The sequence below is a fragment of the Xenopus laevis genome, chromosome 2S (assembly GCF_017654675.1).
Source record: "Xenopus laevis strain J_2021 chromosome 2S, Xenopus_laevis_v10.1, whole genome shotgun sequence".
NCBI classification, from domain to species: Eukaryota; Metazoa; Chordata; class Amphibia; order Anura; family Pipidae; genus Xenopus; species Xenopus laevis.
Window position 1 is genome coordinate 150,516,889 of NC_054374.1, and position 24,494 is coordinate 150,541,382.

The 24,494-nt window shown below is 41.8% G+C and overlaps 1 protein-coding gene, 1 long non-coding RNA gene and 1 pseudogene across 36 annotated transcripts in view; 2 read left to right on the top strand and 1 right to left on the bottom strand.

Annotated features, from left to right (window-relative positions):
• Positions 1-12,456, bottom strand: part of LOC108709018 (protein mono-ADP-ribosyltransferase PARP4) — a 104,014-nt gene extending 91,558 nt beyond the window's left edge. For 34 of the 35 annotated variants that reach the window (XR_005965927.1, XM_041584529.1, XM_041584526.1 and 31 more), the window contains exons 1-2: positions 12,111-12,456; positions 8,285-8,417 (exon numbers count right to left, since the gene is read on the bottom strand). Coding sequence is in view for 34 of the 35 variants with exons in the window: in XM_041584529.1 (XP_041440463.1) it covers positions 8,285-8,416 (132 nt within the window). In the remaining variant the exon portion in view is untranslated. Of the gene's footprint in view, positions 1-8,284; positions 8,418-11,933 lie in introns of all 35 variants that reach the window. The other variant, XM_041584523.1, reaches the window with a different exon arrangement.
• LOC121400708 lies at positions 149-585 on the top strand. The gene is made up of 2 exons (XR_005965928.1): positions 149-483; positions 543-585. It is a non-coding gene; the product is annotated as an uncharacterized LOC121400708 (long non-coding RNA).
• The window catches only part of LOC108709019, a 43,241-nt pseudogene continuing 30,827 nt past the window's right edge, over positions 12,081-24,494 (top strand).

The window sequence follows — 24,494 nt, forward strand, 5'->3', positions numbered from 1 at the left end:
CTTATGATGATGATCAACAGAACTGAGCAGATAAGCATCAGGAGATGCTTATATTATTATTATTATTTACAGCCCAAAGAACGAACTGCTGGCTTCTTGTATGTATTTACAATAATGCTTAAAATTCATTCTTAAAAGTGATATGTGTAACACGGTTAACACAGTTAACTTAAATATATAAATGTTCGCCAAATATCTCAGATCTGCAAGAGGTTAAATTCCTGACAGGAAGAATCACTTGGACTATACCAAAATACTGACCAAAAGTGCAGAATATACCTTTGAATGTTTTACTGTTAATTATGTTCTAGTTAAGAAATAAATAGTTCTAACAGAGCAGCTAACCTCTGTGGGAAAGATCATAGCCACACTCTAAACAGAATCTTTACCAGACCACAATCCTTAATGGACTTTCCCTTACCCCCTGTCTATATCCTACCATTTGGTCTGGTCCCTCCTCAGTGCTTTAGTTCCACAGAAGAGGTGGGCTGGTGGCCTGTGATGTACCTGAAATTGGCAGTGTTCTCCTTACTGTTTTACAGGTCCCCAGCAGACAGTGCCAATCAATAAAGCATTGTAAAGTTATGATATCTCTGCCTGTGTTCGAGTCCTTATGCCTGTTGCAGTAACAACCCCTACACTGGTGGAGTGTGTGGAACAGAGGGCCACGTGGGTCGGTGTGACAGAAAGCGAGGGTTACATTTGGTGCCGTGACTCGGATTTCATCGATTTGCAGTGAGGATTCTCATATTCGCCAGCGGTAACTGCAGCTGATAAACAAATAAGTGGACTTTGTTCAAAGGTTTGAGAGACTATTTTACAAGGACTCTGTAAGTGGTATAGAAAGACAATATGTCTGAGCATCGCACAACACCTCCAGGGCACTTACAATCAACCCCTGCACCACGGGGAAGAGGTATTCAATCACGTGACAAAATAAGTAATGTAAATTTAAGTTTTGGCATGTCAGCAATTCAGCCTGAAAGTTCACTGACCAGGTCTGGTTCACCTGCACTAACTGGTCATGGTGTAGCTGAACTGCAACATCAGCACGCTGCACAGGTAGGAGGAACAATACAAAATAGTGACCCTTATTGCAGAGGTGCAGCTAGCTACATGCAGGGTACATCTGAAAACCCTCAGTTTTTGTCCGATCTTATAAAAGAAGTTGGACAACAGATTAGCCACTCAATTATAACAGGGTTAGCAGCCCAAAACACCAGACTTGGTGACACTGCGCCAGTGAGTGACAAGCAAACTGAGGAGTGGGCTAAATTAAATTGGATACTCAATGCAAAAGTAAAGGAACCCCCTGTATTTAGGGGAGATGAAAATGATAAATGTACTGTATATGAATGGGAGGAAATTATGCAGTCTTACCTTACTAAAAAGGGTTACCAACTTGCTGAGCATGGTAAAGAGATTATGGATAGACTTATGGGTCGTGCAAAAGAACTAGTGAAAATTGGGGTCAGAAATAACCCATCTATAGATATTAAACGTGACCCAAGAGCGATTTACAGTATCTTGAAGCAACATTTTGGGGAAGCCATATCCTCCGCAACCCCATTAGCAGACTTTTATTCCACACTCCCAAAGCTTGGTGAGAGTAGTCTAGACTACTGGATTCATTTAAATCAAGTCATTGATCTTGCCAATGAGTGTTTAAAAAGGCAAGGGAAATGTGTGGAAGACCCAGGTCACGAGGTGGCAATGATGTTTATTAGACACTGCCCAGAGCCAGATTTGCAGTGTGTATTCAGGTGTAAACCCGCTGAAAAGTGGACTGTGGGTGAGGTTCAAGAAATGATGGATAGTTATCATAGAGACAAGAGACTGAGGCCCGAATGTAAGCCAGTCAAAACCATAGCTAGCAAGAAGGGGGAGATCTTAAATGTATCAACTGATTCCCACTTTTCTGAACCTCCAGTAAAAGAGAACCTTCCATCTTATATTAAAGAGGAAGATAATACAAATGTTGAGAGATTAATTACATTGCTAGAGAAGGTAATCCCAGTTCAAGGGGCCTATCAGCACCCGGTGCTGCCTGTAACAGCTGGGTTAACCCATTCAAGGAGGCACAATACTTGTGATATATGCAAAGATGGCAAACACTCTACAAAAGCACACTGTATGATGAACAATTTATGTTTCCTGTGCTGGCAATCAGGTCATAAGAGGCAGGAATGTCCAAAAAGGAAACTGACACATCAGTTAAACTAGAAAGCCTGCATGTAGAGGGGTGTAGTGTGGGCACAAATTCACAAACCCCAATTTCCCATGATGTCCATGACCTAGAGAATTGCTATAGGGAACATGCTCAATCCATAACTGACAAGACATTGGTAGTATTTCAACGAACACAAAGGGTCGCACCATATGACAACTTGTTCTATACTACTGTTGTTGTTCAAGAAAATGTGAACTAAATGCTATGATTGATAGTGGCTCAATGGCCTGTACAATCAGTGAACAAGTAGAGGAGAAATTAGTGCAAGCTAATTTACTAAAACAATGTTCTGGTTCACCAAGTGGTATTGTACTTGTAGGTTGTGGTGGCAACAGAGTAAACCCAAGAGCTCAGTACGAAATACTGTTAGAAATGTTTAACTGTAAAATGATTGTGCCAATACTAGTGGTGCCAGGGCAAACTGATGATATAATTATTGGTACAAATGTTATCAAACATATTATCCATCAGCTAAAAAAAGATGACGATTTTTGGAAAGTGCTAGCGGCTCCTGAAAAGCATAGCGATGAAGATTCAAATTCCTTTTTACACCTTTTAGCTAATGTAAGCCGATGGAAAGGTGACATGATCCCAGAGAAAGTAGGCACCGTAAAGCTTAATACTTGTATTGTCTTACAACCCCATCAGGAACATTTAGTATGGGGTAAACTCCCAGAGAAGTGTAGCTTATCAGTTGGGAGCACAGTTATTATAGAGCCTACTACTTCCAAGTCTTGCCCACGTAATGTATTGGTAGGGCGCTCAGTTACATCATTATGGGGTGACAGATGGATTCCCATGAAGGTGATTAATACATCTGATAAGCAAATAACCATTCGGAGAAATGCAAAAATTGCTGATGTCCACCCTTGTATTGCTTTAGAAGACTTTGAACTGGACTGTCAGGAAAAAGCAAAGCTGTTACAATATCACACAGTACATGAAAATACTTGCACTGGTAATTCTATGAAAAGAGAATGTTCCATATCTGAGCAATATAAACCTCATGAAGATATGAGAATCGTACTGAAAAATCTTGGTTTGGAAGAGTTGAATATAGATTTATGTGAGGTCTCAGAGTTCTGGAAACAAAAACTGGGAGAACTAATTACTCATTATGAACAGATCTTTTCCAGGGGGAAGTTGGACTGTGGTGATGCCAAAGACTTTATACATCGTATAAGACTAACAGATGACCGACCTTTTCGCCTTCCATACCGAAGAGTCCCTCCTGCACATTTTCAAAAAATGCGAGAAGTCTTGAACGAAATGGAGGAGAAGGGAATTATTCGGAAATCCAATAGCGAGTGGGCCTCACCACTTGTCTTAGCATGGAAACCGTCTGGGGAACCCAGGATTTGTACAGATTTCAGGTGGCTGAATGCTCGTACAATAAAGGATGCATATCCCTTACCAAATCAAACAGATGCTCTAGCTTCTCTTAGTGGGAACTGCTGGTTTAGCACTATGGACTTAACATCAGGTTTTTATAACATTCCAATACACGAAGATGACAAGAAGTACACTGCTTGCATTACACCTGTTGGACTGTTTGAGTATAACAGAATGGCACAGGGATTATGCAATAGCCCTGCAACTTTTGCCCGTATGATGACATCAATCTTCGGTGACCAAAATTACCTAAGTTTGTTATGTTATTTGGATGACCTCTTGGTGTTTGGAAAGACTGAACAGGAAGCCATTGACAGAATCGAGATGGTCTTTAGTCGGCTTAGTGAACATAACCTGAAACTAGCTCCCAAGAAATGTAAACTATTAAGGCAATCTGTCAAGTTTTTGGGACATTTCATCACAAGGGAAGGAATAAAAGCTGACCCAGAGAAAATCTCAGCAATAACCAATGTTGCTGTGAGTGACCTGATGGAGATGGATAGGAGAACACCATCAGTAAAGAAAATACGGTCATTTTTAGGACTAGCAAATTATTATTCTCATTTCATTCCAGGACTTTCGAAAACAGCTAAGCCACTTTACCAGTTAACAGCTGAGCCAAAACAAGGCAGGCATATGTCAAAGAGAAATGGACAAAGAAAAACCATTATAAGGAAAATTTGCCCTGAAGACTGGACTATAGAGTGTCAGAAGGCTTTTGATGATTTGAAAGCAGATTTCCAAAACACGGTGATGCTAGCACACCCAGACTTTAGCAAGCCTTTTATCCTGTCAACAGATGCATCTATGGATGGACTTGGCGCAGTACTTAGTCAGATGTCGGAATGCGGGAAGAGGGCCCAGCCTATTTCATTTGCTAGCAAGGCTCTAACTAAGTCCCAGTCAAAGTACCCAGCACATCGCCTTGAATTCCTAGCTCTAAAGTGGGCAGTGTGTGACAAGTTTAGCCACTGGTTAAAAGGACACCGCTTCACTGCATGGACTGACAACAACCCCCTCACATACATAATGAGCAAACCAAAGTTGGATGCTTGTGAGCAGAGGTGGGTTGCCAAACTTTCACCGTATGATTTTGACTTGAAATATGTGGCAGGAACACAGAATATACCAGCTGATCTCCTAAGTCGTCAACCATTTGTAAAGACAAGAATCAACAACAGAATCGTAGCAGAACCCTACCAAGATCTGTTGGAAACTTGCCAAACTTTTGATAAGGATGCAGTTCAGGAATCATTTAGACTTTCAGTGAGTGTCCAAGGAGTGGAGCATACGCCACTTCATACAGTCCCTAATTCCTGTTTGATGACGAGTGAAGAAGTTAAAGCAGTAATGCAAAACCACTTGCAACCTGCATATGGTCAAATACGCCACACAGTACTGATACAACCAAAAGTGAATACTCTGATACAGCAAGTATCAATTCCACTTCCAAAGTTCTCCTTAAAGGATCTTCAAACTAAGCAGAGTGAAGATGATGACCTTTCCAGGGCCATATACTTTGTCCAAAGAGGGAGAAGACCATCCCGTAGGGAACGTTCTTATGAATCCCAACAGACTTTGAGATTGCTAAAGCACTGGGATAAGCTCAAGTTGGACAATGGAATTCTTTACAGAGTTTCAAGGAACAGGTCTGGAATTAAGAGATACCAGTTTGTGGTCCCTTCTTCTCTAAAAAAGGAAGTTCTGAAAGGAATCCATGATGATGCTGGACACCAAGGTCAAGACAGAACAAACTTTCTAGCGCGTGAAAGATTTTTCTGGATTCAGATGGAAGACGATATTAAAACATATGTAAGACAATGTAAGAGATGTGTTGTCAGTAAAACTCTAGAACCAGAAGGAAGAGCGCCTCTTGAATCCATTCTTACTACCCACCCAATGGAACTTGTATGTATTGATTTTTGGTCCGCTGAGGACAGAAATAATGAAAGTGTTGATGTTCTAGTTGTTACAGACCATTTTACAAAAATAGCTCATGCATTCCCCTGTTTAAACCAGACAGCCAAGCAAGTAGCCCGTAAACTTTGGGATAATTTCTTCTGTATATATGGATTTCCTGAAAGATTACATTCAGATAGAGGATCAAATTTTGAAAGTGAACTGATCAATGAGCTTCTACAAATTGCTGGAGTAGAAAAATCTCACACAACACCCTATCATCCTATGGGAAATGGTCAAGCAGAACGTTTTAACCGTACTCTAGGAAATATGTTAAGGTCCTTAACTCCGAGAGCAAAAAGTAAATGGCCACAGATGATCCAAACACTGACCTTTGCATACAATTGCACTGTGCATGAAACCACAGGGTATCCACCATTTTTTCTTATGTTTGGACGTACCCCACGGTTGCCTGTAGACATCTTGTTCAGAAGTGTATTAAAGGATGAGACAGTTACAAGCCATGATGAATTTGTTGCATCTATGGAGAAATGTTTGCAGGAAGCAATAAGTATAGCACAGAAACATTCAAGTCAAGAAAAAAAGAGACAGGCCAGGAAATACAACCAAAAAGTAAAAGGCTTTCAAATTCATACTGGTGATCATGTTCTACTTGTAAACAGAAAAGAACGAGGAAAACGTAAACTAGCTGACATTTGGGAGTCTACAGTGTATGAAGTTGTCAAGGCCAATCCAAAAATACACATTTTTCAGATACGTGATCCAAAAACTGGAAAGATCCAAGTAGTGCATCGCAACTTAATACTACCAGTTAATTTTCTGCCTCTAGAGATCCCTGAAGAAGATTCATCAGACAATTCTTCTACTGTGTCCAGTTTGGAAGCAGAAGATCATCATGACTCTTTTGGTGAGGATGGAGATACTGAAAGTACCCTGAATTGGGTTTTGCAAAATAAAGAGAGTAGTAGCCCAATAAACAATACAGAGAGAGGAGATTCACTACAGTCATGTAATGATATAAATACAGCACAAACAGAAGGCATTGGAAATGAAGTTTTATTTGACCTACAAGTACCCAATGATTTGTCGGATTCACAGCTTAGTAACCAACAAGGTGACTTTGTTTTCCAGTCAGATAGGCAAAGTGATGTTACTCACGCTTCAAGTGACAAAGAATCTTCCCATTTACCCAGAGTTCCACAAAGTCCAGTAGAAGGTTTAACTCAAACAAGGTCTGGTAGGATTGTAAAGCCAGTGGACAGACTTATTTGCTCAATGAATGCCATAATATCTAGCTGCCAAACTGAAAGTCAGTTGCTAGAAGTACTTAAATTGCTAGGCGATGCCCTTAACAAATAAAGGATAGAACAAACTATCACTCTACTAGCGCTTTGATAGGAATATGTAAGAGCTTATTTTACAAAAATAAGGCAAGACAAATGGTGTGTGTATGCATAGTTTAGTGGCATAAAAACCAGAAATTGATAAGGGGTTTAGTACCATATGTAAATAGTATCTCCTCATTTAAGCATTGTGTAAATGGCACTTTGTGTTACCTACTGTACGAGGGTAGTGCACACCCTCTAAGTAGTTCTTAAATGAACCTTTGCTAAAGGGCTGAGGAAAAGGCTCTATTACCTTATATTGTAAGCACAGATACCTATATAGCTTATTGTAATATAAGAACGCTATGTTATATTATTCCAATTTAATGAGTAGATGTGAATTTTGGTAAGTCTCACAACATACTATGTAAAGTTTTGATTCAGTTGGTGTAACAAATATTTGGCGAAATTAAGGAGGGGTGAATGTAACACGGTTAACACAGTTAACTTAAATATATAAATGTTCGCCAAATATCTCAGATCTGCAAGAGGTTAAATTCCTGACAGGAAGAATCACTTGGACTATACCAAAATACTGACCAAAAGTGCAGAATATACCTTTGAATGTTTTACTGTTAATTATGTTCTAGTTAAGAAATAAATAGTTCTAACAGAGCAGCTAACCTCTGTGGGAAAGATCATAGCCACACTCTAAACAGAATCTTTACCAGACCACAATCCTTAATGGACTTTCCCTTACCCCCTGTCTATATCCTACCATTTGGTCTGGTCCCTCCTCAGTGCTTTAGTTCCACAGAAGAGGTGGGCTGGTGGCCTGTGATGTACCTGAAATTGGCAGTGTTCTCCTTACTGTTTTACAGGTCCCCAGCAGACAGTGCCAATCAATAAAGCATTGTAAAGTTATGATATCTCTGCCTGTGTTCGAGTCCTTATGCCTGTTGCAGTAACAACCCCTACACTGGTGGAGTGTGTGGAACAGAGGGCCACGTGGGTCGGTGTGACAGAAAGCGAGGGTTACATATGGCAAGTACAGTATTAAAGGATGCTCATGTCAAAAACATAAGACTATTCTTTGCAGTAGTAAACCAGCAACCATCAAAGACAGTATGGAGGCAGAGCAGACACTGGTGTTACCCTTATACAGAATAGGTGGTTCGGAAGGCAGAATCCTGAAAGTGAGAACTGAATTTGGTGTTGTGGACAGAGTGAATTACAATGCTGGTTATGGGCAATAGTATATTTCTTTAAAAAGAAATTTTAGACAAATTCCATACAGCATTTTGAGCACTAATCTGTAAAGACACTGCTGATGGTGTCCCCTAAAGTTACTGAAACAGCAGCCCCTGTATGTGATGGACCTCCATTCCCAAACATTTAAGCATTCTTTATCACTTACCTTCTGATTGAGCACAAAGGATATAACTCCATTATTTGAGGTTATTGTGGATTTTAAAGCTTTCCTCTCTTTAAAAGATAAATCATTTATTTTCAGGAAGAACACGCAGTCCGAAAAGATTGCCACAGTCATCCTTAAAGAGAAAAATCATTAGACAAATCATTTATAATTATGTCCAGGGGCAATTCTAGCCCTCAAGCTGACCCCCTCCTGTCAGGCTCATCATTGCAGGGGTCCAGGGGGTCTACATTGCTAGTGCAGAGAGCAAAAATGTGCACTCTCTGAACTATAATAGCCAAATTTCCTGTTTTTTCCTGTTTTTTTTCCTTGTACTTGATCCTAACTAAAATAGAATCAATCCTTACTCGAGGCAAAACCAGCCTATTGGGTTTATTTAACAGTAAAAATTAATTCCTCCCCCTCCAATCTGCCATACTGGACAAAGTTATCTATCTTTAATATTTAAAACATAAATAATGCAATAAAATCTAATTTCCAGTCTGGTTTAAAAAGGCGATATGGTGACCTGCACTTATGTGCACGCTCTGATGTTTCTTTTTAAAACCAGAAGTTGCTTGCCTGCTTTTTCAGCCTGCTTTGTTCTCCCATTTGGCTAGCATTATTTATTTCCCTAAGAGCTATGAGCAAGTGCATGAACGTACTGTCTTTGTCTGGGGTTATCTTTGATCCTGACAGATTTAGGGGTGACCTAAACATATCACATACCTGTAGTACTTACCTCAAAACCTCTAACATACTTCCCAACATTCTGGAAACAGAAAGAGGGACAAAAAACGTTGCCGCACAGAGCGCAATGACATTTTTTGAGCATGTCACATTTTGTAGCCACACCCCCTAATTACCATGCCCATTTTACAAAATTTGCCCGGTAATGAAAATCTGAACACATTTCTGTAGTTTTTATGTTTTATTACATGAAGGTGAATTGCCCTTTAAAGGACAAGGAAAGTTAAACTAAAGAAGTAAACTAGAAATGTTGTACATTATGTTTTAGGCTTCTATGTTTTAGCTCAAGGCAACCATAGCCCTTTAGCAGGGAAGTCTGTGTCTCCAAAGATGCCCCAGTAGCTCCCCATCTCCATTGTCCGGTCCCGGGAGAGACGGGACCGGACAATGGGGTAGGCGTCAGAGCAGGTATGTGCCTGGCGCCCCCCCAGCTTTGCGCTGTAGGCACGTGCCTACTCTTCCTACCCCTAGTTCCCTGGCTGTCACTTACTGAGCTTAGGGACCCACTCACAATATACAGTACACATAGAATAAAAATGTCACAATATAAGGCTGATTAGTAATTAATACAGAAAATAACTACATGGCAGCACAGAAACCAGTGCAATTAGCATCAGAATTTAATAATCAGCCCTGTAGCGTCAGCTTATATTACAGACCAACCTAATTTTCTGCTTGATAATTTGCAGTGACCCCTAAGCTTCTTAACAGCTGCTCAGAGACAACCGAGTATGTGAGTGTTGCAGACACTTTCCAAGATGGTGACCTCCTATGACAAGTTTGAAGTCCTGGATCATTGCTGCTATTGACAAGCTGAAACTTTAGGCTGGTGCAATAAGTTCTGTATATAAAATATGCCATTTTAGCCCTATTTATTTTTAGGGTTTAGTTCTCCTTTAAGCTGTGAGTTTAACTTCTCCCAAGGGACAAAACTGTTACAAATGTATCTTAAAGGGGTTGTTCACCTTCAAACAGCTAGTTGTTTTCAGATAGATCACCAGCAATAACGAATTTTTACTATGAATTTCTATTTTCTATATGTGACATTTTTCTTATATTGGAGTGTTAAGTTTTCACCCCTGTTAAACTGTTTTAAATTGATACGTTTAGTTGATGCATTTCTTCTCTTTGTCCCTGCTGAGCAGAATCTCTGGGTTTCATTACAGGCAGCTGTTAGAATTGATACGATAGTTGTTAATACTCCAGAGATGCTGCTGAGAAATCTTATCAACTAATTGTTGCAAAATTGTAACAGTTTAGAGTCTGCACCTGAATTACTGAGCTGTCAGACTCAAACACCAGAGACAGGGACATTCAACTTTAAACTTAAATTTTGGAAAACCAGTAAAAAATAAATAATGGAAAGTGATTGAAAAAAGTCTTTATTTCTGGGGAACAATCTGAAAACAACTGAATTGAAAAAAAGTGTTTAAAAGGTGAACAACCCCTTTAAGTATCTATTCTGGGCTCTCTGCCAAGAGCCAATTAAGTTAGAAACATTGTATCTTTTTTGGCTGTTCAGTGCAGAGAAATCGGAACTTTCCAGTACAAATGCAGGACTGCGGGTTGAGCTGTCAAAAGAGGAACTGTCCCGCTTAAAACAGGACAGTTGGGAGGTATGCTCTAAAGAGGGTACCCAGCCTAGGGCAGCACTGGGGGAGGGGGTTGTGACTGTACAATGTGACTGTATTGCTTACTGAACAGACAGAGCTACTGTGCTAATAACAAGTATGAGAAATGCACACCCTAAGAAAATAAATGACGTGGCAATACACTGGAATCAGCCCACAAACAATCCCATATCCATTAAACAATAGAAGCCAAGGGATTGCACACTCCAAAAATAAAAATACTAAGTTCTCTATTTAAAGGGCATGTCAAGTCTAAAATAAAATAAGGCTAGAAATGCTGTATTTTGTATACTAAATATAAACATGAACTTACTGCACCACAAGCCTAATCAAACAAATAATTTATGCTTTCAAAGTTGGCTACAGGGGGTCACCATCTTGTAACTTTGTTAAACATCTTTGCAAGACTAAGACTGTGCACATGCTCAGTGTGGTCTGGGCTGCTTAGGGATCGTCATAAACAAAGCTGCTTGAGTTCTGCATGGCTGGGAAGTAAGGTGGGGGCTCCCCCTGCTGTTCATAAGTATAATTGTTTCCCTGCTCAGCAGTTAGGGACCGTCTGACAATTCCTATCCACAGCAGTAAATGAAGGGAGAATTTCACTGCATACAGTCAGGTTTCTTATAAAAACTGTACACATTTTTTAATTAAAGTATATTGGAGATAGGTTTCTTTTTCATTAAAGAAAGTAAAAATGGGATTTAATTTTTTTTGCCTTTACATGCCCTTTAATAATCACATCATAAAAACCCCAACACATTTTAACCACAAAAGGTGGTTTTCATCAGGGCCAAAAAGCCCGTCACTCATCGTTAAAATCTGCAGTCACACCTCCGTCCGCTACCCTCCCTTCTCAGCCGTCAGTCATACAAACTCCGCCCTCAGCCTTCCGCCCTCAATCTTCCACCCTCAGTCCTCTTCCTTCCGCCCTCGCTCACCACTTTAGAAGCTTATGGATAAGACTGTTGGCTGAAAAGAGAGATCTGAGGGGGGGAGGGCTGCGCAGCGAGGGCGGAAGGAAGAGGACTAAAAGGAAGAGGGCTGAGGGCAGAAGGCTGAGGGCGGAGGTGTGATTGCAGATTTGGACGATGAATGACGGTAAAAGCAACCGATGAGCCATTCCGAAGGCATAGGACATCGCATGCAGGACAGGTATTTCGCTGCAGGATGTCCTAAAATTCGTTCCGTATTCCTGCCTATTGAACTACTGCCTGGATTTGACTACACTTATTCCTGATCCCTTGTCTGTTACTGCGAACTTGGACTTTTACCCAAAGCTTCCTCCTTAGTTCGTCTTCCTCCACTGGGAGTTGCCAGACTGCAGCCGACACACTATAAACACATGAAGCAACAGCAGCCGCTCCCACCTTAGCCCCTCCTTTCTGCACTGGGTATAGGCAGCCCCGTATAGAACAAACATGGTGGAAGCAGAAATGCATCAGTCTCACCTCCCCGCTGAGCACAACACGGCAACAATCACTGATTTCTTAGTGGAGAACCAGGAAGTAGGAGAGAAATGTAGGAACAGCTGCAGCACTCACAAAAATCCTGGAATGGGAGGGGCCAGGGCTGAAACCGAAGGAAGAAACAACAGTGAGGAATAAACGCCTTTTCTGTTGGTCAGTGCTCCACACGGGACGTCCCTTGTGTGACAAGTGCATGACTCAGAAGCATGTAACAAAGACTCTGAGAAAAGAGACTTTACCAATAGGTTTTACATTATTGAGCAGGCGGAAGAGAGCACTCACCCTCATGCCTCCCAACATTTTGGAAATAAAAAGAGAGACAAAATTTTTTTGTCCACGCCCCCTAATTACCATGTTCATTTTACAAAATTTGGCAGGTTATGAAAGTTGAACCTATTTCTGTGTTTTTTTTCCAGTTATTATAGTTTTGCTTATGAAGGTGAATTGCCCTTTAGGGTAAGGGCACACCTGGCGATTCGGGGGAGATTTAGTCGCCTGGCGACTAAATTCGTATTCAGAAGTCGCCCGATGTTGCCTCACGAGGAAACTTCGGCCAACTACGGATTTTTTATTATAGCCGGCGGAAGACAGGGGGAAGCCGTTCAGGTAGATTAGTCGCCCCAAAAGAAGAGGCGATTAAATCTCCCCCGAATTGCCAGGTGTGCCCTTAACCTTAAGCTGTGAGTCTAACTTTGCCCAATGGACCTGTAATCTTAATTTGTTACAATTACTTATTTGCTTATCTCAAAATTGTTGCAAAAGTATCTTATCTGCTGCTGTGGCTGTTCTGGGCTCTGTGCCAAAAGCCAATTAAGTTAGAAACTTTGTTTCTTTTTCTGGCTGTTTCGGTGCAGAGAAAAAACAGGACTTTCCAGTACAAATGAGGGACTGCAGGTTGAGCTGTCAAAAGAGGGACTGTCCCTCTAAAAACAGGACAGTTAGGAGGTATGCACCCTAAATGTGGCCTAGGGTTGCCACTTGTCCGGTTTTTGGAAGGACTGTTCAGGTGAAAACGGCCTGTCCGAACAGGACATTGAAGTAACTGGCATGTCGATCAGCCAATCGCTGATCACATGTCACAAGTCCCCAGGGACGCCATCAGGGGGGGACAGGGGGGAGAATTGTAGAGGGGCCCGAAGGTAAGGGGGCCTAGCCACGCCACACTTACTTGATTAGCCAGACTCCCCGTCTTTCTGAGAGCTGCTGACTTCGGGAAGGCATGGACGTTTAAGGGGCCCTGGCCACCAATTTTATTATAATGTGGGGGGGGGGCCTGGTCATCAATTTTTTTTACTCATGTGGGGTCCTAGCCACCAATATTTTAAAATGGGGGGCCCTGGCCACAAATGTTTTTTATGGGGGGCCCTGACCACCAATATCTTTTTATTTTTTATTAACATATGGAAACCCTAGCCACCAATATTTTTTTTTGTTTTTTTACTGTGTGGTGGGGGTGGACCTGTGGGGTGGGGAGGACCTGTAGGTGGGGCTTGCGGTGGGCGCAGCCCAGGGGTCCCAGAAATTTTGTCTTATAGGGCCCTGCAAGTCCCACCCCCAATGTCATCAGCCACGCACATGTGGCAATGGTCTGCCCCTACATCATCCGTCCTGCCCCCTGACATCACCTGCCCCACCCCCTACCCGGAGATGGGAAAACAGAAAGGTGGCAACTAGGGTTGCCACCCAGCTGGTATTTTACCGGCCTAGCCAGTAAAACACCTGCCAAGACCGGGGCCGGTATTACAAATTTACCGAAATGTAGTTGCCGGCAAATTGATAATACCCTTAAAAAAGCCCTTGCCTCACCCCCAATTCACTCAGAACTTATCTTTCAGCCTACTGGCCATCACGCGATGTGGCTCTGCCCTTTTTTGCGTCATGGTGCGTGGCTTCGCCACTTTTACTGCACGGACTGTCCCTTTTCTTCCCGCCCCCCACTGGTCGGTTAAACCCTTCAGAAAAGGTGGAAACCCTAGTGGCAACCCTAATGTGACCACACACAGCTTTACAAGTACATGAACGCATACAGCACTAGTAACTTAGTACAGGTGTAACATTACTTGTTGCTTTGACTACATTTAGGAATGTGGTGCAACTGGCCAATATAGTAAATCTTTGTCTCCTTTGAAAAAGCATAATAATAACAATAATATAAATAAAACATGGGGGAAGAAATTAAAAAAAAAAAGATGGGGGAAGAAATTAATAGAGAAAAGTGGAAAAAATAGCATAAGTGAGCACAAATCTCTTCTGGATAGAAAGGGTGATTAGAGGTGGATGGGAGATATAGTTCAATGTTACTGTGTTTAGAAGTGACGGGAGCCCCATTCTTTTAGTTGTATGGACCTCAAAGGCCCCATTTTCTGCAGGGATCTTGATGGCATGTCTGTGGTTTATGCAATTCTTTTAATCCATTTAATGTAATGGTACAGCCATGGTAATGCAGTTAGGGTTACAGCTTGTTTTTACACGGGCTTTGCATTCCACAACTGCCTGTGCAGATTTCTGAAGACTGACAAATGGAAAGCACTCTGCCCTGGTTCATGCACAGCTTGGCTAATGTCAGGCCAATGCCCTGAATCCATTTTCTGTAGTGATCTTACTGGTATGTCTGGGACATGCTGTGCTTATTATAGATAATGGGGGAGTGTGGCCTAAAAATATGTTCACTTCATTCCATTTTTTAGGCCACAGATGAAGAACTAGCTCTGACATGTTCATTTACTGCTTATATCTATAGGGTTGTCACCTTTTGGTGGGGCAGTGGGCTATGACATACCAGGAACGAGCCCATGACATGATTGGGCGGGTCATGATGTATGGGGGGTGGGTCGATAATGTGGTGATTGTACATATTAATTTTAGTGGTTTTTATTGACCCTGAAAATTAAAGGGACGCACATTTCCACTCCACCCTACATTTCTGAACTTATCTCTCTTATGGCTCCACAGGTTCCTATCTCGGCATTCTTTCCTTAACACATATAGGCCAACGCAATCTTCAATGTAACCTTTGCAGAATTTAAAATGATTTAAAAGTGATTTTTTGGATACTTCGACCATTGAATAGGATACTACGACTTCGACTTTGAATTCGATTGGAAGTAAAATCGTTGGAATATTCGACCATTCGATAATCGTGTCTCTTTAAAAAAACTTCGACTTCAACACTTCGCCAAATTAAACCTGACGAAGTGCTAGGTTAGCCTATGGGGACCTGCTAGAGCAGTTTTCAACGTTTTCTGAAGTCAAAGAAAAATCGTTTGATGGATGGATGAAATACTTCGAATCTTTCGATTCGAAGGATTTCATCGTTCGATCGAACGATTTTACTTTGACCGCAAAATGGTCAGATTTTTACCGGCTAGGCCGGTAAAATACCGGCCGGGTGGCAACTCTACTTACACTGCATCTGAGGAGTCACTGGAGTGTGTGCCCAAGGCGGATTTGCAAAGTGAAGTGTTCTCCCCAAGCCACGGGTTTGGGGCGCAGCACCCGGACCTCTAACTGAGAGCGGTGAGTGCACCTGAATCATTAGACTGTGTTTAAATTAGCGACGGGTTTGGGGCAGCGGCACCCTAACCAAATTCACTACTTGGTGAGCGCTTGTAAAAATGGAAATATGTAAAACTATAAGCGACCAAGTGTTAAATTAATCAATTAAGTTAGCAGCACCTGCATTAATTTGATAATGGTAGATAGGATATTTCTTGTCCATGGTAGCACAGATTTAAACGCAAGCAACAAATCTCCCTGTGTGCCATTAGCCTACAGATGCCACCACCCAGTCCACATAAAAAACCCTAACCATTTTCTCCAAAAAAACAGTATAGATTTATTTTTTTCGCCCACTGCTGTTAGTTTCAACAACAGTCTTCTAGCTCTCCCTGGTTATTTTGGTGTGTTCATCGGAGGTCATACCCAGGATTGCCCATGCTGAAGATAGAGGTACACATTTAACCAAGTGATGGACTGTATAATCACTAATATGAATCAATAATCTTCAAATTCGAATTGAGAATAATCCAAACTCGATTCGAATTTATCAAACCTTTACCTTGGGAATAATTTTAATTCAACTACCTAAAACCTGCCGAGTTCATGTATGTCAATGTGAGAGGTCCAGTGACCCATTTGAAGATGTTAATAGCCTTCCTGACATTCGAGTTTTTTTTCGGAGAATAAACTCGATTTGAGTTTAGTCGAATTCGAATCAAACTCGATTTGAGTTTTTGAGTTGGTAAAAATTTTTGAGTATTGGGCATTCTAATTTTTTCTTAAATAACCTCCCTATTAAAGGGGACCCGTCACCCAAAAAAAATATTCAAAATCCTATTTTATCACATTAGTCAAGCAAAATTAACTTTAATTAGACTCTATAAATTATTTGAATCTTGTTTCCTTCAGTCTGGGAATAAATAATTATAGCAAACAGGCAGCAGCCATTTTGTGGACACTGTTATTAAGACAAACCTTGTATCATCTCAGAATCTTGTTTGTGCACCAGAATGGGGGACCTGATGTCCATCCCCATGCCCTGGTTACACAATTAATTGGTAAAGAGAAAGAGGGAATGTGGGGAGAGTCGTGACATCTAGGAAGTGCTGAATGGAAAGTGAAAGTAATTTTCTGCCCCGCCTCTATGCCCAGGGCATAGAGGAGGGGCAGACAATATTTGATTGACAGCTGAGATTTTTAAATGAGCTTACAGCAGCTATGAATGCTTTAATAAAACATTTAAATTGGATTTCATGTTTAATTTGAAAAGGACTTTTATTATCCAGATTTTTGTGTCTGGGTGACAGGTCCACTTTAAAGTGAAAAAAAATTCACATGAATTACGAAATTCAGGCCTCTAAATGACCAATAAGACTGATTTAAGGTAATATGCGTAATCAAAAATGCTAATAAAATGTGTATGAGGGTATGAAAATGTATGCATAAGGGTACTAGGCAGTTCTTTAGTCCGGAGCTGACGAATGCTGGATTGCTGTTTGCAGTGTTGGTGCACCTAATTAAAAAAACGTTATCTTCTGAGTTGAGCCTTATCCGAGTGTCCAGATGTGGTGATTTCCTAAGGGGAAAAGTACCATACTTCTCACTTTGCATTTTCAAGAGGATGTTAGTTGTCAGGTTGCTTTTTTATTTTTAATGGTTCAAATATAATGTATGATCGTATTTCCTGTTTTTTTTGTTTTTTTTTTATACCTTAGGTAAAATGTCAAGGCTCCAAAACCAAAACATGCAGTTATGGAATGCAGGAAGCAAAAAAAATTATACAGTGCTTCAAAAAATGGAATCCAACAAAAAAGTATAAAATGATATAATACTTGAATGCATGTTTAGTATACAAACAAGTGTTCACTGCCTGCCGATTAAGAACTGCCAAGCCATAAAAAAACAGCATGAGTTTGTCGTCTTGGGTTAGCTAAGGTCATGATTTCAACTAAGTGTAATTTTATTAACAGCACAGCACAAAAGTAATTGTAGTGGGCAATTCTCTGTTCAAGAAAATGGCATATGGCATAAGTCTCTAGGATTAGTGTGGGTTTATTGTAGATTTATATGGAGGCTCTTCTTAAATGCTATGGATCTTTCCATGAGATATGGGCCATTAAGCCCTCTTTTCAGCATAAACAATGCAGTCAGTCTTCATGCCTGAGACTTTCCATAACCATTATGAGTTTAGTTGCCTGACTGTGGATCCTCTGCAATTCAATAATATCTCATTTGAGCACAGGACACCAAAACTGCACGGCATATTCTAGATGGGGCATCACCAACACTTCGGGGGTTATTTACTAAGATCCGAATTTATCTCATGTTTTATTCTGAATGAACCCAATTTTAACTTATTGTTTTCCCCCCGAATTGTAGGTTATTTATCAATATTCCTGATTAAATTGTATTTATCGTACGTTTTTTTCAGATTTGTAGTCCATAGAGATTCTGAATTTTTTGGTATTAATCATACAATTTATTAGTATTACTTTTCATGAAAAAATCGTAATTTTCGGAAAATTTAAACGGATATTCCTTTCGATGCTTCCTGTTTTTTTTAACTAATAGGAAGTCCTCCAGCTGCCATTTTAGGAGCACAGACGGAAATTTTGCGCACTTTCAATTTGGAAAGCAAAGGAGAAGGGGCTACTTTTGGCAAGCTGCCCAAAACTTTAAAAAAGGCCCACAGGGGGAGAGATAATGAGTAGGGGGAGGAAGGTGGTCAGGAATGGGGGGAGGAAGATAGTGGTGGGGGCAGGTATGGACTGAGAATTAAAATAAGCCCTGGCATTTCAGGTACACAGTGGCCCAATCAGTCCACACAGAGGCCCAAATAGCCCCCACCAGCGCACTAAATAGTGACTTTCTATTGCACCTTATAGCAGCCCCTCTGGCATTTACCAGAACCCACAGATTGCCAGTCCGGGCCTGATGGGGGGGCTCAGGACTTGTTTGAGGGGGGCCATAAGGAAGGAGTGAAGGAAGCTGCCTCTCAACCAAGTTGTGAGTTCCAGGGGCAGGGGTTAGATAGGGGGTCCACAGGTAGGGGGTCCACAGTTAGGGAAGCCAGTGGGAGGGAAGGAGTCTCTGGGGCTGTAGCCAAGACAGGTGGAGGGTGTGGAGGGCAAGGGCCACTGATGAATTGGAGGATTTCTCAGTGCCCTGGCAGAAGGTCATCTGGCCTGGCAGTGGTTACCGGGACAGGGTCAACCATAGGTTAGGTAGGGGGGGACCCCATTAGTTAGGGGGAGGGAACCCCAGGGGTTGAGCCCAGCAGGGAGTGGGGGAGGAGGGCCAGAAGAAGGAAGAGGAAGGAAGAAGAGGAGGAACAGGAGGGGCCTCCTGAAAAAAGCCCAAAGTTCTCCAGTGAGGAGAATGCAGTGTTAGTGGATGAGGTGCTGCAACAATGGGACATGTTGTTTGGTGTGCAGTCCCATCTGATCACTGCTGCCAGTCAATTATGTAAGCAGGTTGCAGATCGTGTGAGCTCTGTAATCAATGTGTGCTGTGAGGGACATGTTGCATAGAAGCACTTTAGCGCCCTTAGGAGGTGCATCAGAAGGAAGTTTGTGGTCCAGAGGGCAAAGGTCCAGAAGGCTGGTGCTGGGACTCCTCCCCCCATCCGCCTCAAGGCTTTGACACCACCTTCTGGACACCGTTGGTGAAGAGGTCTGCTGGTTGGATGGCAAATATCTGGACTCACATTTCTTCAAACAATATATTTTATATATTAATCACTGTCTATGCTCGTTTCTTTAGCTCAACAGACATATTTATCTTGCTTGATCCTTTGGGTGCAACAGCCCTATAAATATTTATTTAGCAATTTAACTTCAACAATATACTTCTTAGTCCTAGTTAAAAATATTTATAAGTTAAATCCAATAGTGACTTTGTGGCAAAAATATTACTCTTTTGAGTAATTCCCCCCCCCCCCACACACACACGCCGCACTGTGTTATAGAATGTACATGTTAATGAGCATTTTTGTGGTTCATTTCTTTACTACAAGCAATGTGTAATCCTGTCTCTTTTCTTTCATACAGTATTACAAGTTGCATTATGTTTCCTTTTTTAAACTTGTAGCTGAAGCGCCAGCCATACCGGGACTGTACCACTGAATTTCTGTAGGGGGGGAAACACTGTACCACTGAATGTCTGTAGGGGGGGGGAATGTGCCTCTGAATTTCTGTAGGGGGGGACACTGTAGCACTGAATAGCTGTAGGGGGGGGCGCTGTGCCTCTGAATTTATGTTGGGGGGCAATGTACCACTGAATTTCTGTGTGGGGGGGAAACACTGTACCACTGAATTTTATCATCCTTCTATAGTTCTGGGGTATTTATATGTGAAATTGCAACTGTGCCATCCTTCTACAGTTCTGGGGATATTATACATGAAATGCTCGAATTTTGTGAAGAGGGGGCCCTGAAATTTTTTTTGCAGGGGGGCCCTTGCATCCGAAGTTACGCCACTGATCCTATGTAGTTGTGGCTGTTGAGAAAAAAGTAAATGGTATCCAAAGGCACACAGGTCTACAGGAATTCTTCCAAAAATTCTTTATTTACGGAATTGCAAATGCAACGTTTCGGGGAACAAATCCCCTTTGTCAAGCATACGAATTCAAAAAGAAAGTGCATACATATAGCCAAATCAATTATTCAATTAGTGTGTCATACAAGACAAGCCAATAGTGTGAAGACATTAAATGTCCAATCAAAAAAGAGTGAACCTGCAGAAAAATACACCCACTTTTTGTTAGAATTATACAATTCCATTAAAATGATAAATACACAGTTAAAAAACATTGTTTTTTTAAAAAGATTTTTTATTACAATATTACTGAATCAGATAAAACACCTATGTGAAGTGATACCATAAATTACGTAAAAAAACACAAAATCTGCAAATACAAAAGCCAGGTGTATATCAACACTACTCCCTCCTACAAAGTATCATAATATAAAAAATTTCATTAGATGAATTATACAAAATTAGAAAAATACATAAGAATTTAATCTTACCCTATAAAGGGATTACTGGAACAAAGGGAAGCTGACCCTATTACCTAATTAAACCAGACCGTGTCGGTATTTGTTGATCATCTGTAAAAACAAAAAATATAATTTTTGAAAAAACAATAAATATAAAAACAAATTTTTTACAAAAAGCAAGACATGTTGAAATCTTCATTGAGCCCTTTCGGATCACGTGTCTGCAGGAGCCAAATCCAGAAACATTCTCTTTGGAGTAGCAGCCTTTTAATGTCCTGACCTTGCCTAGCAGTTACTTTCTCTAATACCTGCCATCTCACTTGTGACACCTGATGTCCTTGCATAAAAAAGTGTTTCGCCAATAATGTTTCTTTTCTTAATCTGCCCTTTTCCTTAACCGCACCTACATTCTCTGGTTTAAACTGTCTTATTACACATTTATGTTCATTTAAACGGACTTTAATCGGTCTTGTGGTTTGGCCCACATAGGCTTTACCACAAGGGCATTTGATACAATATATAACATTATGGCTGTCACAGGTGGAAAAACAGTTAACAGGGTGTTTGGTCCCTTGTGATGGATGTACCACTACATCACCAGCAATGATGCCATTACAATGTCCGCATTGTCGACAGGGGAAAGTCCCCTTACTGTTAGTAGTTAAATGGAGATCTAAATTTTGGGTAGGCCTCGGTTTAATAAGGTCCCCAATGTTCCTGCCTCTTCGATACGAGAATACAGGGGGAAGATGGAATAAATGACCAATTTTTGGATCAGCTTGTAGCAGACCCCAGTGTTTTAGGATAAGTCTCTTACACGCAGCAGAATTGGTGTTAAAGGTAGAAATAAAAGGGACTCGAGTGCTATTAGCACCTGTTTTCTTACACTTCCCAAGGACATCTCTCCTAGGTATCCCTGCCACTTCGTTCTTCGCCTGCAATAGGCACAAGGTTTCGCAGAATTGTATTGGTTTTATTCAATTTTATACATAACATTACAATGGTTTTATATAAGGAATAAATGATGTTTTAACTGCTTGAGTAATGTGGTGCCCGGTAGGGGTCGCCACTTCCTTTCTGTATATAACACATGTGCTTTTCTTATTGTTTAGCCTATGACTAAGGGTTTTATTCCCGAAACGCGTAAGGTGACTGTGATCCACGGGAGCTTGCAATAAATCTGCCTTTCTATCCAGAGTGCTATCCTCTCTCCTTTTTTGGTTGTTGAATTTGCGTGGACGCTGTGGACTGAGCACCCGGACACTACAGCCGAGCAGTTGCGGGAATGTGAGTATTGGAGCGGTGCCTTTTGGCTTTTTTTGCTTCCCTTTATATAGCCATGCTGATTACTGCTCATAATGACATTCTCCAACGCCACTGCCAAAGCATTATTTAATAATAATTAAAGATTGCAATGCATTCTACAGTGTAACACACAGTCATCTTTAAAAGTTTCACCTCGTAAGAAAAGAGTTTTTCAGGCAGCGAGTGGGCAACCATGAATAGAAGAAAGTTAAGAGGGCTGTCAGCTATCCAGTAGGGCCTCTAGTAAAAAGGGCCTACGCTGGATCCAGGCCCGGACTGGCAATCTGTGGGTTCTGGCAAATGCCAGAGGGGCTGCTATAAGGTCCCATTGAAAGTCAATATTTAGTGGGCTGGTGGGGGCTGTTTGGGCCTCTATGTGGGCTGATTGGGCCTCTGTGTACCTGAAATGCCAGGGCCTATTTTAATTCTCAGTCCGGACCTGGCTGGATCTGTTTGAGGGCAAGGAGGTGCAACTGCCCCTCTTGCCCCATCTCACAAACCCCTTCATAACCTACCCCCTTATCACTCATAGCCTGCATCCATGCCCCTAATGCCCTCACATCCTTCACCTGTAATCTGTGCCCATCTCACACAGCCCTTCCTACTCATGATTCTAAACACCCACAGCCTGTACCCATCTCCCATCATTTGCTCCAATTGTTACCATCTCGCATGCACAGACCCTGCTCATCACCCATAGACTGTGCCACTCTAACACAGGCCCTCATAACACACTCTCTAATGACCCATATTCTGTATCAATCTTCCAAAAGCCCTTATATCCTTCATATGTAGAGTCCATCTCACCCACATTCCCTGCTTATCACCCATAACCTGTGCCCACCCCGACCCCTTACTACTATACAATGCTTGTTCCAATCTGCCACCCTCCTTCCTACTCCTCACAACCTGTGTCCACTCCTCACACTACCTATTCCATCTAAATAATCATGAAAGGTATTTAAACTTTTTTGCCCGAAACATCAAACTGGCCTATAATCTGTTGCAGATATTAATTTCTAACAGTATCCCAATCGATTATTATCTCTTCTCGCCAAATCTACCTTATGCCACTAAAGCTGGCCACACACATTCAGATTTTATTCATCATTTATTCATAATCCCACAATATTCTGGTCATTAATTAACAAACAGCAATTGTACATTATGTCCCACAAATAGTAGCGACAGTCACCCATGGATAATATCAGATACGCAAAACATGACAAGGTATTGTTACCTGGAGAAATTTTCTAACCTGTCCGATCGACTAAACGACCAATCTCTGTGGTATGAAAATAGTTGTGATTATTCAGAGCCGAAACACACACAGATGGAAAATCATACGAAACCTCATTATGTAGAATTATATCCATTTTCAATTTTCATAGACGCAAAGACGCAATAGTATGACACAAAGATTCATAAGATTTTTTGGATTGTGTGTGAAGCCTCCCAACATTTTTCGTGCCATGGGAATTGGTCATTCAGACAGGTTAAAGGAGAAGGAAAGGCTGGAGACACTTGGAGGTGCCAAACATTAGGCACCCCCAAGTGATTGTAGTGACTTACCAAAAACCTAGGGCCGGTGCTCCTATCAGGAGAAATCTGCACCGGCCCCGGGTTATAGGAGCGAGCACCACGGAGATATCTACTTCCGTCTTCGCGCAGCTGTGCATTTCCCCGGACTGACGCATGCGCATTTGAACGAAAAAGCCGACTTTATAGTTAAAGTTCGGCTTTTAGTTCTAATGCGCATGTGCAGCTGCGCGAAGACGGAAGTAGATCCCTCCATGGTGCTCGCTCCTATAACCTGGGGCCAGTGCAGATTTCTCCCGATAGGAGCACCGGCCCTGGGTTTTTGGTAAGTCGCTACAATCACTTGGGGGTGCCTAACGTTTGGCACCCCCAAGTGTCTCCAGCCTTTCCTTCTCCTTTAAAAGATTTATGTCTGGAAGGCGAAAGCAGAGAAAAGACCGAAGTCCAGAGGTGGCGAAAAGACCCGAAGGGGCGAAAACGATCGGATCATAATGCAGGCAATATAGGCAGTCGGATTGCGGGACCGCATCAATGCACAGATGCAGCTGCGATCTGAAAGGATTTTTAACCCTGCCCGACTTTTGGCCACGATTAGGTAAGCCGGCAGAGAGCCCCACACACGGGCCAATAAGCATGCCAACTTGGTCTGTCGGCAGCTTTTATCAGCCTGAGTATGGCCAGCTGTAGGGCTCTTACAGACGAGCGATTGAAGCTGCGCTCCCCTGCATTCTGTATTTATGCGTTCAGCCGCAGGGGAGCGCAGGAGTAGACGCATTCAGTTTTTTTCAATGGGGCTGTACTCACACAGGCGCATGTAGGCGCCTAACACAGGTTAAGACGCAACATGCTGCATTTTTCCTGCGTTCGACACCTACATGCGCCTGTGTGAGTACAGTCCCATTGAATGCTTCTATTCCTGTGCTCCCCTGCGGCTGAACGCATAAAAACGTAACGCAGGGGAGCGCAGCATCAAATGCTCATCTGTAAAAGCCCTTAGACTGAAATGAACGACCATTCTTTGCACAAAG